The sequence below is a fragment of the Mus pahari genome, chromosome 22, assembly GCF_900095145.1.
Source record: "Mus pahari chromosome 22, PAHARI_EIJ_v1.1, whole genome shotgun sequence".
Taxonomy (NCBI): domain Eukaryota; kingdom Metazoa; phylum Chordata; class Mammalia; order Rodentia; family Muridae; genus Mus; species Mus pahari.
The window spans coordinates 7,402,242-7,417,241 of record NC_034611.1 but is presented as its reverse complement, the minus strand read 5'-3'; the positions used below and the strand labels follow the sequence as shown (position 1 = coordinate 7,417,241).

Genomic DNA, 15,000 nt, shown 5'->3' with positions numbered 1-15,000 from the left:
CCTTTATTCCTGATCCCAGAAATAAGGAAATAACTCTCATGTTCTCCATCATTGCTAACCCCTGGGGCTTTTGTTTTGTTTGAGACAAGGTTTCATGTAGCCAAGGCTGGTCCTGAACTCCTGATTCTCTCATCTTATCTTCACATGCAATTTTTAAAAAAAGATTTATTTATTTTTATTTTATGTGTATGTGTTTTGCCTGCATGTGGGTGTTTTCACATAACTAACTTTTGTTAATTAGTTTTGTGCACACTAGTTATAAAGGGATTACTAAGGGTTCCTTTGAGAAAATTAAATGGTTAACTTCAAAGATTGCAGGCTTTAGTTGTCTGTGGATTACAAAAACAAAAGAAAACAAAACAAAACAAAACACAAATCCTCATAATTGAAATCTATGAAGAGACTGGAGAGATGGCTCAGCAGTTAAGAGCACTGACTGCTCTTCCGAAGGTCCTGAGTTCAAATCCCAGCAACCACATGGTGGCTCACAACCAACCATCTGTAACAAGATCTTCTGGAGTGTCTGTAGACAGCTACAGTGTACTTCCATATAATAAATGAATAAATTTTTAAAAAACACACAAAAACCAAAACCAAAAGAAAACAACAACAAAAAGAAATCTATGAAGATGAAAGAAATGTGATTTTTAGGTTTAGTTTTTGTGTTTAATTCTGTGGGTACTCCAATATTAATAAGATGCTTTGGTGTGATACTGAAATGCTGGAGACATGGACTGGCCACAGAATGCAGGTCAGATGTGGTTGACTTATATTTAATTTTAATATTTGTTTGTTGATGTGAATGGATCTCACTCCATTGCCTAGACTGTCTTGGAATTCAACATGTAACTCAGGTTGGCCTCAAACTGATTGTGATCCTCCTGTCTCAGCATCCTGAGTGCTGGGTTATGGATGTGAGCAACCATGTATACAAATTTTTATCTTAATGAAAAAAAATGAGATTGTTTTGCACTGATGTTACAGTGACTTAGGTCTCACAGTTTATAATTTGACTGTTTTATCATTTTATGCAACTGACATATGTACTTGCTGAAATAAAACCTCATGTTTCCCCCACACTCCGCATGAGCCTGTATGTGGCTGACACAGGCTCAGCCGGTGTGAACCCAGTGCAGGGTTTGTTCACACTGGCTACTGTTTTGACTGCAGGTAAAATTTCTATCTTTATCTTCACTGACAGCTAGGTAACTGAATACACATTAAAGGCTGAAATCAGCACTCAGTAAGCCCTCCCCGCTTCCCACTTGGTTTCTGTAGCTTGTGTTACACTGCTCCCTTTGCTGGAGGCGGTGGCTAGTGATGAGCACTTACTTATGTAAGAGTTGCTTGCATCCTCACTTCTGCTCCTCCTTCTCTTGCTGATTTTCTTGGCATCTTTGGATGCTTTCCAATTCATTAGGAATTGTCTTTCCATATCTTTTATTTCTTTTCCATCAAGAAATTCTGGAGAAGATATGTATGTTAAAAATACAGTATATACTGGGGCTGGTGAGATGGCTCAGTAGGTAAGAGCACCCGACTGCTCTTCCAAAGGTCCAGAGTTCAAATCCCAGCAACCACATGGTGGCTCACAACCATCCATAACAAGATCTGACTCCCTCTTCTGGAGTGTCTGAAGTCAGCTGCAGTGTACTTAAATATAATAAATAAATGTTTTGATTTTTTTTTTTAAATACGGTATATAGCCGGGCGGTGGTGGCGCACGCCTTTAATCCCAGCACTTGGGAGGCAGAGGCAGGCGGATTTCTGAGTTCAAGGACAGCCTGGTCTACAAAGTGAGTTCCAGGACAGCCAAGGCTACACAGAGAAACCCTGTCTTGAAAACAAACAAACAAACAAACAAAATACAGTATATATATATATATATATATATATGAAAATAAAAAATATCTGCTTCCAGTTACAAACCCTGGTTCAAGGTCAATGGTGACCGACCTGCCGGTGCAGTAGAGGCACATGCATTTCGGGAGTAACCAACTGCTCTCTGATGGCACCTGTGCTTGACCCTGTGGCCAAGAGCCTGAAAGTGGACAAGCAATGAGGCTAGGGGGAGCTAAGTCCTCTTGTTCAGCTAAAGGAACACATGCTATTAGGAAATGACTCCTAATGAGTAATGCCTTTTCCAGCCGTTGTTAGAGAAGCTTCGTGCAGTAGATGGGAACTAATACCAACACCCACAACTGGACACTGTACAAAGAGTGAGAGACCGAACTCTCGGTCATAAATGGGATATCTTCAGTTAAGCCCCCCCTCCCCAGGGCTCCGAGATCTATGCTGAAGAGGGAGCAGAATGACTGTAAAACCAGAAGTGATGGCTGCTGCAAAGAAGCAGGGACCTCCAGACAGAACAGTGGTGCACATATGAACCCACAGGGACCATACACGCCCCACATAGCATGTCCAGAGCCTGCACAGATAAATGGGGGCCCATCGCTGAGGTGGGAAGTGGACATGGGCTCCCAACCCTACCAAGAAGCTATCTGCAAGTAATACCTCCTGGGAAATGAAAACTCAGCTTCCTCCTAATAATTCTCTCTGGGTACATTAACTCTACTTCAGGGTAGGCCCCATGTCCTGGTAGGCCTAATGTTTGTATTTGGCCAACAAATACAAACTCAGTGGTATTTTTGTGGACTTTTCATCTCATTTTGCTTTGTTTGAGCATTTTTTTTTAATCTCATTGGTCTTTTTGGGTTTTGTTTTTGTGGTGGTTTTGTTTTGTTTTGTTTTGTGTGTGTTTCTTCTTTCTTTCTTTAAAGAGAAAGAAAGGGCATGACATTGTGTGGGGAAGTGAGAAGGTGAGGAGGGTCTGGGAGTTATTAGGGAGAGGAAAACCTGACTAAAATATAGCATATACATTTTTATTAAAAAAATAATTAGGGGGCTGGAGAGATGGCTCAGCGGTTAAGAGCACTGGCTGTTCTTCCAAAGGTCATGAGTTCAATTCCCAGCAACCACATGGTGGCTCATAACCATCTGTAATTGGATCTATTGTCCTCTTCTGGTGTGTCTGAAGACAGTGACAGTGTACTCATATATACATAAAATAAATAATCTTTAAAAAAATTGAGAAAAATCCTTACTTATACGCTTACTTATTTTTAATTTTATGGTGTGGTTTGTGCATGTGTATGTGTCCCTGCGTGTGTGTGTGTGTGTGTGTGTGTGTGTGTGTAGTCTTTTTCCTCAGTGCTAGAACCACTAGTGTGAGTCAGCCTGCCTGGCCTTTGATGTGGATCCTCACTTATGGCACACACTGGACTGACTGCATTATCCCCCTGGCCTTTACACTTAAACTTGTTGAGTTTTTCTTTATTTTTTAGTTTTCTGATTTAAAAAATATGCACTTATTATAAACAACTGAAACATAATGAAAGAAGAGAAAAAAGGTCTTTTGTTATTCATCCCCTGCCTCCCCTGCTGAAGATGATCACTGTGAACAATTTGGACCTGACCCCTTCTAAGATCATGTTGGTTTTTTTGTTTTTTGTTTTTTGTTTTTTCGAGACAGGGTTTCTCTGTGTAGCCCTCACTCTGTAGACCAGGCTGGCCTCGAACTCAGAAATCCACCTGCCTCTGCCTCCCAAGTGCTGGGATTAAAGGCATGCGCTACCACGCCCGGCGATCATGTTGGTTTTTAAAGTAGAAATGTTACAATGCAAGTAAAATGATATTTTATAAACTTAATTATTGGTCTTAGAACAAAATAATATAAAAACCAGGCATAGTGGCACACACCTTTAATCCCAGCACTCAGGAGGCAGAGGCAGGTAGATCGCTGAGTTTGAGGCCAGCCTGGTCTATATAGAGTTCCAAGATACTCAAGGCTACACAAAGAAACCCTGTCTCAAGTTTATATATATATGTCTCATATATACACACACACACATATTTACATATACACATAAATATGTATATATACATATGTTCATATACCATATGTATAAATGTATATATAGTAAGCACTTAGTATGTCTTTAAACACAATTTCTGATAGGTGACAATTTATTATATATGGATAGTTTATTAAATACTGAGCAAGTCAATTATTTTATTTTACCTATAATATATTTGTATCACATAAATAAAGTGGTTTCTATGGCTTTTATTTAATAAAGAGACTATCCTCTCTAACAGTGTATCTGTATAATTCTTAAGCTGTCTTTCATCATCTGAGTAAGGTCTTCCACTGTTGTTGTTGTCTGGTCTTAAATGTGGTAAAAAGAAGATAAATGAGAACAACAAAAACAGAATTCAAATTACTTGTTATATGGATATGTGCATAGACTTGCAGGGTTTTTTGTTGTTGTTGTTTGTTTTGTTTTGTTTTGCTTTTCGAGACAGGGTTTCTCTGTATAGCCCTGGCTGTCCTGGAACTCGCTCTGTAGACCAGACTGGACTCAAACTCAGAAATCCGCCTGCCTCTTCCTCCCAAGTGCTGGGATTAAAGGCCTGCACAGCTACCACCTGACTTTTTTCTTTAAAGTATTAATTTTGTAATCATAAAGTATGTTATAGAAGGAATAGTTATGTAAGAGAAGGTTTGAGTAATTTTTGCTTTTAGAAATTTTATAGAGCTGAAGATTAACCTCAGGGCTTAATGAGTCAATGAGCCACACTGCAGCCCATATTGAATTTTTGTTTTTGAGTCAGGGTCTCACAATATAGCTCTGGCTGTCCTGACACTCGATATGTAGATTAAGCTGTCCTTGAACTCAAAGCTCTGCCTTGCATGTGTAGGCGTAAAGGTTTGCGGCACAGACCTCCTTCACAGTAGAATGTTTTTACTCATTCCACACTGATTGCCTTGACTTTTTCCTCTAGCTGAGTGAAGCAGACTGACACAGTTGGACGTGGTGTCAGAGAGGTAAAGGGGAGTGTCTGCACAGCACGGTCACCTGTACAACTTTGAAATCATACTGCCATAATTCTCTGTGTGTCATTGGTTTTCTACCTTTGTGGGCTGTGTATAGATAACTCCTGCACATATGCTTTAAGAAAAAGAATGTTTTCCATTCTGTGATTTGCTTCTCTCCATGCCAGAGAATCACTGCACTAGCATTATAATGAGTCAGCTATGAGGTTTTGTTTTTTATAAATATTCACTATTTATTTACTTATTATATGTAAGTACACTGTAGCTGTCTTCAGACACACACCAGAATATCTCATTACAGATGAGTTTTGAAGAAGACGTATCATATTTTAGCTCTTTATTAATTCTTATATCCAACCATACCATGCCCAGAGCTTCGCTGCAGAACACTCTCTCACAAGGCTCCTTTGTAACATAGCATTGCCTGTCCCTCTGATGCTTTGTAATTTTGACGATTCCATCCAAGTACTTTGGTACATGTCCTCCAGTGTAGGGTAGACATAAGAATGTTAAAGTGATAACAATACAAATATTTCTACATGTTTTTCAAAGATGCAGCATAAATCTTGGACTTAGATTTATGTAGTGACACTCTTAATAAAATGTGAAATACACTGACTTCTTATTTGTAAGGATTTGATAAAGCAATTCACAGGCCCCTCTCATGTGCTCCTAGGCAAGTGACAGGTGAGCAAGCCCCAATCAGTTGCAGCTGCAGAACAAGCCAAGGAGGCTAAGGCCCTGCTAACCAGTTTTGTAGGTAGTGGCCACATTTTCTATTAAAAGTCGGCCTAGTGTTTATTTATGAATAGAAGAATTTTTTTTATGTGTCACTTCTTATTCTTTCTTTTAAAAGATTTATTTTATGTATATGAGTACACTGTAGCTGTACAGATGGTTGTGAGCCTTCATATGGTTCTTGGGAATTGAATCTTAGGACCTCTACTGGCTTTGGGCTCCCTCAGGTCAACTCCACCCAATCAGTCTCTGCTTGCTCTGGCCCAAAGATTTATTTATTATTATACATAAGTACACTGTAGCTGACTTCAGATGCACCAGAAGAGGGCGTCATGGATGTTTGTGAGCCACCATGTGGTTGCTGGGATTTGAACTCAGGACCTTTGGAAGAGCAGTCAGTGCTCTTACCCGCTGAGCCATCTCGCCAGCCCTACTTCTTACAATTAACTTTGCTAGTATTCAAACATTTAAACTTAAGTTGACCAATTTCTAGGCCCAGATGTTATATTTATATTTCTGAAAGCCTGGTGATAAATTAACTTAAAAGTTAAACAAGTGCTTTAAATTGGGTTAATGTAAAACACTCACCTAGTGACTTTGACATCAGTATCAGTTTGTCCCTGTATTTTGGTTTAAGACAAACAGGATTTCCATTTAGATCCATTTTCCACAGCTTCATCAGTTTTTTCAGTAAAGGCTCCAGGTCCTGTAGTTGGGAAGGAAAAGAGAAAGCCTGGGGATTTTATGATTATTCGTGCTGCTCGTGCAACCGCTTTTCAAGGTGGGTAATGATGTCTACAGCATCCTAGCTCCCCAGGTAGAACTCATACGACCACCAGCTTTGTGTATAGGAGTCATGAGGAAGCTACAGAGGCAAAATTGGCGTCACCGCGCTGCTCTTCATCATGTCGTCCCTAAATCAACTCAGTCTGTAGTTAGGAGGGAGATACCCTCTTCCCAGGGGAATCCATAAAAGTTTGCAGTGAAGGCAATTTAAGAGTAGCGAGTAAACACACTTCCTCAGCCATTGCGGAGGTGTCTCTGGAAGGAGCGGGGCTACCCCATCTGCCAGAGAGGGGCTCAGAGCATCTGGGGCGCCTGGAAAGGATGTTCACTCCCCAGCCTGCTGAGCTGCCTTGGGCCGTGTGCCCCAGGCTCCCAGCTTTCAGGAGCATCACCCACGCTCAACAAGGTTTTCGGTGATGCAACTGTCTGAATCATTGCTGCTCCTTCACCTATCTTCCTGTAATCCCAATAAAACCCATTGGTTCATCAAATTAAACAACACAGTCTGCCAGCACTGCAGGCAACATCATTGTTGCCTTTTTATGACGAAGAATGTGGGAAAATCCCTTCAAACTGCAAAACAGAAAAAAAAAAAATTACTTGCCTGCATATCACCTGGAGACCACACTGGGCACAGTTATGCCTGGCTCATCTTTTTAGGGCCTTGGGACTTCTTTTGAAATTAGAATCTTACTGGGGTTATAAGCTCCTTTTACTTCTTTTGTTGTTGTTACTGTTTTTCTGTTTATTTTGTTTGTATTTATTTATTTTTTGGTTTGGTTTGGGTTTTGACAGGGTCTCATTGTGTAGTCCTGACTGGTCTGGCATTTACTGTGTAGACCAGGCTGGCCTCGAACTCACAGAGATCTACCTGCCTCTGCCTACAGAGTACTGGAATTAAAAGTGTACACCACCACATTCAGCTTTGTTTTATATTTCTTGATAACTATTTGCATGCTTTTATAGCTTATCAGAAATGACATGTTGATATTTAAAGACTGGTTCACAGCCCACAGGTCCCATAGTGGTGAGGAAGGCCAATGCGAGGCATTCGGAAGTAGCCTTCCAGTCCCTGCCTTACCTCCTCTCTCCCTATTGCATTTCTTTCCTCAGCCAGTGTCAACCCCCTCCACCCTCCCCAGTCCTTTGTCTTCCTGACATTCTTTTTCTTGCTCTCTCCCCTTGCTCTTTAAAAATAAATGTTCCGGGGGCTGGTGAGATGGCTCAGAGGTTAAGAGTGCCAACTGCTCTTCCAGAGGTCCTGAGTTCAAATCCCAGCAACCACATGGTGGCTCACAACCATCTGTAATGAAATCTGATGCTCTCTTCTGGAGTCTGAAGACATCTACAGTGTACTTACATGTAATAAATAAATATTAAAAAAAAAATAAATGTTCCTTTAATTACTATTTGATGAAAGCATATATGCTTGGAGTGTTTTATATATGCCCAAAGAGTTCATTTTTAAATGAAATAAAGGGCTGGGTGGCAGCGGTGAGTGTCTTTACTATACTCACGTACATAAAATGCATAAGCAATCAATATCCCAGCACTCAGGAAGCAGAGGCAGGCAGATCTCTGTGAGTTCAAGGCCAGCCTGGTCTACGGAGTGAGTTTCAGGACAGCCAGGGCTACACAGAGAAACCCTGTTTTGAAATACAAAAAACAAAAACAACATACAACAAACAAAAGTAACGCATTGAACTTTAGCTGTGACTACATCTTGATTATTTAAAAAAAATTAGCACAACAAACACATAGGTGTGTGCCGGGTGTTGGTGGCAGACACCTTTGATCCCAGCACTTGGAAGGTAAAGGCAAGCAGATAGATCTCTGGGTTCAAGGCCAATCTGGTCTACAAGCAAGTTCCAGGACAGCAGAGATGCACAAAGAAACCTTGTCTCAAAAAACTGGGAAAAAAAAAGAATGCAGATATCTTTTCAAAATAGTGACTTTCTAGAGTTTAGTGTATGCTTGACTCAGAGGGCTCAAAACAACTAAGAAAACAGGAATTGTCTCCTCAGAAGCATCCCTCTGGTTCCTGGGGCTTTTGCTTACTGTGCACCAGTCTCTATTACTGTTATTATTGTTATTGTTATTGTTATTATTATTTAGTTTTTCAACACAAGGTTTCTCTGTGTTGTTCTGGAACTCTCCCTTTGTAGATAAGTCTGTGCTTGAACTCAAGAGATCCACTTGCCTCTGCCTCCTGAGTGCTGGAATTAAAGGTGTGCGCCTCCAATACCTGGTTTCCTGTCTTTCTTTACAAGTGATTGCTTAGAATTAATCATCATGGCATGCAAAGTTCAGGGAACAAAACAGGTGAGTCCACAGGTCTTTGCTTGCCCTGCTGTTCTTCAGTTAATCCCCTTCTCTTAATTTTGATTAACAGAGCATAAAGTAAAGATGAATCTTCTGACCCTTGAGCAACATGTAGTTACCTTCATGTAAGAAAGCTGTACCAAAACTATAACCTCAGCCCTCAGTCTCAGACCTTAGAGTTTGCTCTTTTTGAAACCTTTGTTCCAGGTTTAACACAGCCATGCTATTTTATGCAAGAGTTCTGTATTCCTCATACTCTAAGGGACTGTGTGTTGTACGTTTCATACTGTTGAATATGATGCCCATAACAAGAGAAATTTACACTGATACAGATAAAAAGTGCTTGGAGTTTTGTTAATTATTCCTCACTTGATAAATGACCCTGGACACACTCCCTCCAGTGTATGTTTACTTAAGGCTAAACTAATCCTGTTCTGAAATACGATTACCCTTTGGATACGCTCTGGTTGTTCATTGCCTTCCTGCCCTTAATAAAATCCTTTCACTCTCCTGCCCCTCGATAAATTACTCAAGGCACCAGACACTTTTCTGGACAGTCTCTGTTTGATAAATGATCATGTCATGCTATCGCTTAGAGGCGCGCTGCAAAATTCTGAGTGGCCAATTGCCTTTCCCTGCAGGCTGGTGCCCGGCTCCTGCCTGGGTGTTTGCGGCAGGCAGTCTCAGCTTTAATGATGACTGTGATGAACCTGTATTTGACCAGCATACTCCAATCTTTATCGGAAATGTCTGGCCCAACTGTCCTTACTAAATCTAAAGACAGCCATTTGTCATCCCTCTGACTGCCTGTCATCATCTGCCTGGGAGAAATCTATAATTTTTGGCTTGTTCCTGACTAAAGTGTGGAGCGAATAAATTTATCTTTGGGCCAAGAAGCTTGCCAGGATCAATATTGAGCAGAGGTTGAATAAATTAGAAACTAAGAAAACATGACAGGCTATCGTGGTTTGTTCATTTGTGTATTATAAATCAAATATTTAGTTTATATAAGAGGCAAACATGTCATTTTTTTACTTTTCCCATTCATCCTGAGAATTCTATACCTCATGATAAATGGTCACCAGAAAACCAATGAAGTAAATCACTAATGAATCTGACTGTGAGATGAACTCAGGTCATTTTATTGATTTGGAAAACTTTGCAGACATAAAAACTGTGTGCGGAGACTGAGGGCTTTTTGTTGTTGTTCTTCTTCCAAGGTTTCTTTTCTTTTTTTCTTTCTTTCTCTCTTTCTTTCTTTCTTTCTTTCTTTCTTTCTTTCTTTCTTTCTTTCTTTCTTTCTTTCTTTCCTTTCTTTCTTTCATTCTTTCTTTCTTTCTTTTTTTTTTTTTGCACATGCATTTGTCTTTGTATAGCTTTAGCAACTTGAATAATGTTTGTCTAGTAAAGCTCATTCATGACTCAACCTGTACCCACAAACAACTTTTATAAATTTAAGTTGAGCTTAAATCATAAACTATTTGGTGTTTTTATATATTGACACATGCCTGTTTAAAGAGGTCACAGGAAAGAAATACAAAAACAAAACAGTAGTGAAATGTCATTTAATGTAGAGCTCCATGAGGCGAAGAAGTTTACTGTCATCATCATCATCTAGCTTAAAACATCTCTCCTCCTGGAGAAGTAGGTCAGTAGGCCACCTTTGGCTAATAGTTCCTCAGTATTCTGCCTGTGATCTCACATCTCCTTTCCCTTCTACTCAGCCTTTTGGATCCTGGCCATCTCTTATGGGGTCCTCTCTTACATCCTAACTTGCAGTTTTCCTTCTCTGGCTGCTCTCCTTCCCTTTATCCACCTCAGCAGACCTGCTGAGTCATGCTTCTCAAAGTTTCATGTGCATTAACAATCACGGGGGGGGGGGGGGGGGGGGCTGTGTGATGCAGGTAACCAAGTCACCTTGTCAGCAGGTAACTTGTCACCAAGTCTGACTACCTGAGTTCAGCCCTGGGGTCCATGTGGTTAAAGTTGAAAACTAACTCTTAATAAATTGTGATTTTAAATTTTAAAAAAGAATCATGAGTGGGGGCTGGAGAGATGGGATGGCTCAGCGGTTAAGAGCAGTGACTGCTCTTCTGAAGGTCCTGAGTTCAAATCCCAGCAACCACATGGTGGCTCATCCATTACAAGATCTGGCACCCTCTTCTGGAATGTCTGAAGGCAGCTACAGTGTACTTACATATAATAAATAAATCTTNANNAAAAAAAAAAAAAGAATCACGAAGGACCCTGCTTAAATGCAGGTTCTGAGCATCAGGTCTGGGAAGAGGTTGTTGTGTTGCTGCTACAGTAAGGTCTCTGACCCCATGTGAAGCTATGAGGCTGTGGAACAATTCTTCTGTTTCCTCAACCACTGGGAACTTCCACAGGCTGAAAAGGCCCTGAACCAAATGTCAGCAGTCATGGAATTTGTGAGCCTCAGTTCTTGGGGCATTACAATCTGTGGACCATTCCCTTATCCCTTAGTGGTTCTGAATTCTGGGAATCTGTGGCTCCTTAAGTAACCAAGCCCTGCCCTTAGACATCTCACATGTATGACTGCACTATTTTATAACAGTTGTTTCAGAGAGACAAGAGCACATCTCATAGAAGACAACAGTGTACACAGTGAACCATTAACTGGATTCATCCGTGAGGAGAGCTCACTGAACTGAGAGAGCCTGGACAGAATGTGTGTGGTGACAGTGCTGTCAACAGTCCTCAGACCAGTGTCTTCCAGAGCTGACCACGCCCACAGAGACAGCAGAAGATGCTAACCCATCAAGATCCATCAGGAACGCTGTCCCTTTCTACACTTGACATCTATTCCTTCAAAAACAATGCTTCTTTCCATATCCTGGCTCACAGGCAAGGACCCATTCAGTTAGAAATAAGCCTTCTTCCCGTAGCCCACCACCGTGTCCACTGTACTTAAACCCGGCACAGCAAGCAATACCTCCTTCCATATCTGCATCCACAGTGTTGTCTTCATTGCCCACCAGTAAGTCCTACACTCATCTGACCTCTCTGCATTGTAGGTATCTTCACACATCCAACTGCTAATTTGGTGTTTTTCTGGAATGTCTCAAAGACACTCCAACTCTGCTTGACCAAAATGATCTTGTTCCGCAAACCTACCTCTGGAGCTCTCCATACCCCATTTTCCTTTGCTTCGTATTCCTTATATCCAACTCAGAACCAAGTCTTACCTGGTTTGTTCTCCAAATGGTTGGTTCTCTGCTTTGTTCATTCCTTTTCCACACCCACTGTTACGGTTTCTACCTACCACTCCTCAGTTCTTAGTCTGGACTCTTCCCATCTGTTCCTCCCACCCTACTTAAGCAGGATCCTTTTCAAAATGCTACCATCTAATGACCTCACACCTTCCATGGCTCCAGGTGCTCTCAGAATAAACACGAGACTCTGTTACTGCCAAGGCGACTGGTCGGTGCACAGCTTCTCTATGGACTATCTGCCTTCACTCGCTCAGCTTCGCACCCATCCTGTTTGAAATGCATGTGTTTGCCTAAGGGAGCCATGTCCTTGCCTGGCTGTCTTCTCTAGGAGCTCAATTCAGCTATGCCTTCTCCAGGAAGTCTGGCACCTTCACCAACTGATGCAAGTCTTTCAGAACCACCCACTTCTCTTGTGGCCTTGTGCACAGTTTGCTTTACTTCCCCCTGGTGAGCACATGCGGAGTGTTTTCTCTCCCTTTTCCACTAAGAGTCTCCCGCCCCCTGCCCCAAACCAGGTATTGTCTGTTTCTTGCTGACTGTTGTCTCCGCCATTGCCTTGCTAGCACTGCCACAGAGTAGGTATGGACAGGAGTGTCACTGAATGGACAGGAGGTGAAGAATAACAGGCCAGAGGATCTGACATCAAAAGGCAGGATAGGGATTAAAATAAGAGGTAGAGTGGAGATGGATTCGAAGAAGTCCTCTACTCGAGGAGCTACTGATACGGGAAGAGGAAAGCAGGTTTCTTTGCTGTGCTTCCTTCCAACCACCCTTTTTATTTATTCTTGCCTACGAGTCCCTGGCCTGGATTAGCTTTGTAGAGATGTGAGTGGCAGAGAGTAACATGCAGCATAGGGATCCCTGACAACCATAGGTGTGGAGAGGGAAGGGAAGGAATGAAGTACCGGCTTGGCCATGCCCTAAACTCCAAAGGCCATGCCTTGGCTCCACCCAGCGACTCAGTTCTTTCCTGCTTTCTTCCCTCCACCCCCCCCCCCACCACCCCAAGCTCAAAGATTTCAGTAGCCTTCCATCTTTGGAGTACTTCTGTTTTTGTTTGCTTGCTTCTTTGTTTTGCTACATGTGTTCTTTTAGCGCACGCCTTTAATCCCAGCACTCGGGAGGCAGAGGCAGGCGGATTTCTGAGTTCGAGGCCAGCCTGGTCTACAGATTGAGTTCCAGGACAGCCAGGGCTACACAGAGAAACCCTGTCTTGAAAAACCTAAAAAAAAAAAAAAAAAAATCATCTTAACTAGTCTTCTTTTTCAAAGTTCTAGTTGCAATCTTGGTTGGAAGCCTTAGGTAGCAATTATTCTAAGAGATCATTTTTTTAAAAAATGATTTTCCATACCGAAATATACTGTAAATACTATTGTTTCTACTTTGTGATACTACATGAAAACCCATGGATAAGGCCTGGAGAGATGGTGTTACAGTTAAGAGCACTGGCTGCTCTTCCAGAGGACCTAGGTTCAATTCCCAGCACCCAAATGGCAGCTCTGTAACTACAGTTCTGGGGGACCTGACACCCTCAAACAGACATACATACAGGCAAAACACCAAGGTACATAAAATAAGTAAATAAATAAATCTTTTTAAGAAAATCCATAGATGAGACTAACAAGATTTCTTATTGTACTGGGTAATCTATTATAATTATGATTATTTATTAAGATGAGTGACTATGGAGTCCATTTATAACTCTATATTTGAATTTAATTTCCAAACTTTTCTTTTTCAAGATAATGTCAGTTATCAGCAGAAGTTATCATTCTAATGTTATGCTTTCTGGCATAATGACTGCATTCAGTTGTTCTTATGTGTTCTCTGTGGACTCATTTGCAGAACCTACTGTTGTCTATCCAGGGGCAGCTGGTCTCTAAGTGCTCAACACCTCAGGTCATTATCGTGGTGCTGGTCGCTCTCTCTAACAACAGCTGACTTTTCCCCACGGCACAAAGCTGTCTGTGGCTGACAACCTTTTCAATGGAAATCACTGACCTTATGCATGGCATTAGAGATTTCTTCCCCAAGGCATAGGCTTTATACTACCAGTAGGGTAAGGCAAAAAGAATGGAAAACTTGAAGCCATAACATAGAGATCTTGGATTTAGAAGACATACAAAGAAAGAAGTTAATGTCCAGATGCTGGGCTCTGTCCTTTGCTAAAGCCTTCAGAGGAATATTTAAATCACACAAGCACGTTCAGATGAATCCTGGACACTGTATTCAGATTCCAATAAACTGAGCTCATGCATTTTTTTGCACATTTTTCTAATAGGTTCAAATTTTTAAGCAACTTGCATTTCTCTGGCAGGTTTCAGCATTTGTACTTTGCTCTATACTTTTGACACTTTAACTATACTACAATATTGAAGAATTATGCTTCTTGTCCTGTCTTTTTGGGTTTGGAATTCTTTCACTGGATTTGGGGAAAATTTCTGCTATAATAGTACTGAATGAGTTTTGCTATGCCTTTAGTCTTTTAACTAGGATAGAGTGCTTACCATTTTATTCCTGCACCCCGAACATTCTATGGGTTCTATCTAAAAATACACCCAGTACACCCACCCCTCATCTCCAAGCAACTGTCTTCTTTTTTTCAAACACACTATCTTACTTCTTGTCTGTATATCTTCCCGTCTCATATCTGTGCCTTTATTACTGAAACTCATTCTTCATTCACCAGGCAGAGACCTCCTTTTGAAAAATACAGTCCTTCCAACGACTCTCTGCACTCAGAATTAAGTCATGATTATGTCCTGTGAGGACCTTGACATCTGGCTCTGGTGACCTTCTTTCTAATCCTGGATTGTAGTGTTGCTTCTGAGTAACTGAATGTAGTGGGCACCAGCAATGTATGGGAGAAAAAGGCTAGCCCTGGGATCCTACCATAGTGAGCTGACCTCTCTGATTCTTTGGTTCTGTTATCCCTCATGCCTGGCATGTTTGTTCATCCTCTAGTCTTCTTTTCGTCCTTTCTCCTCTCTTCCTCCTCCTCCTTCTCCTCCTCCTCCTCCTCCT

At 41.3% G+C, this 15,000-nt stretch overlaps 1 protein-coding gene across 1 annotated transcript in view; it reads right to left on the bottom strand.

Moving 5' to 3' along the window:
* Ppp1r42 (protein phosphatase 1 regulatory subunit 42) overlaps positions 1-15,000 on the bottom strand; it is a 38,659-nt gene that overhangs the window by 10,223 nt on the left and 13,436 nt on the right. The window contains exons 6-7 of the mRNA XM_021222335.1: positions 6,224-6,341; positions 1,333-1,464 (exon numbers count right to left, since the gene is read on the bottom strand). Coding sequence (XP_021077994.1) covers positions 1,333-1,464; positions 6,224-6,341 — 250 coding nt within the window. The remainder of the gene's footprint in view (positions 1-1,332; positions 1,465-6,223; positions 6,342-15,000) is intronic.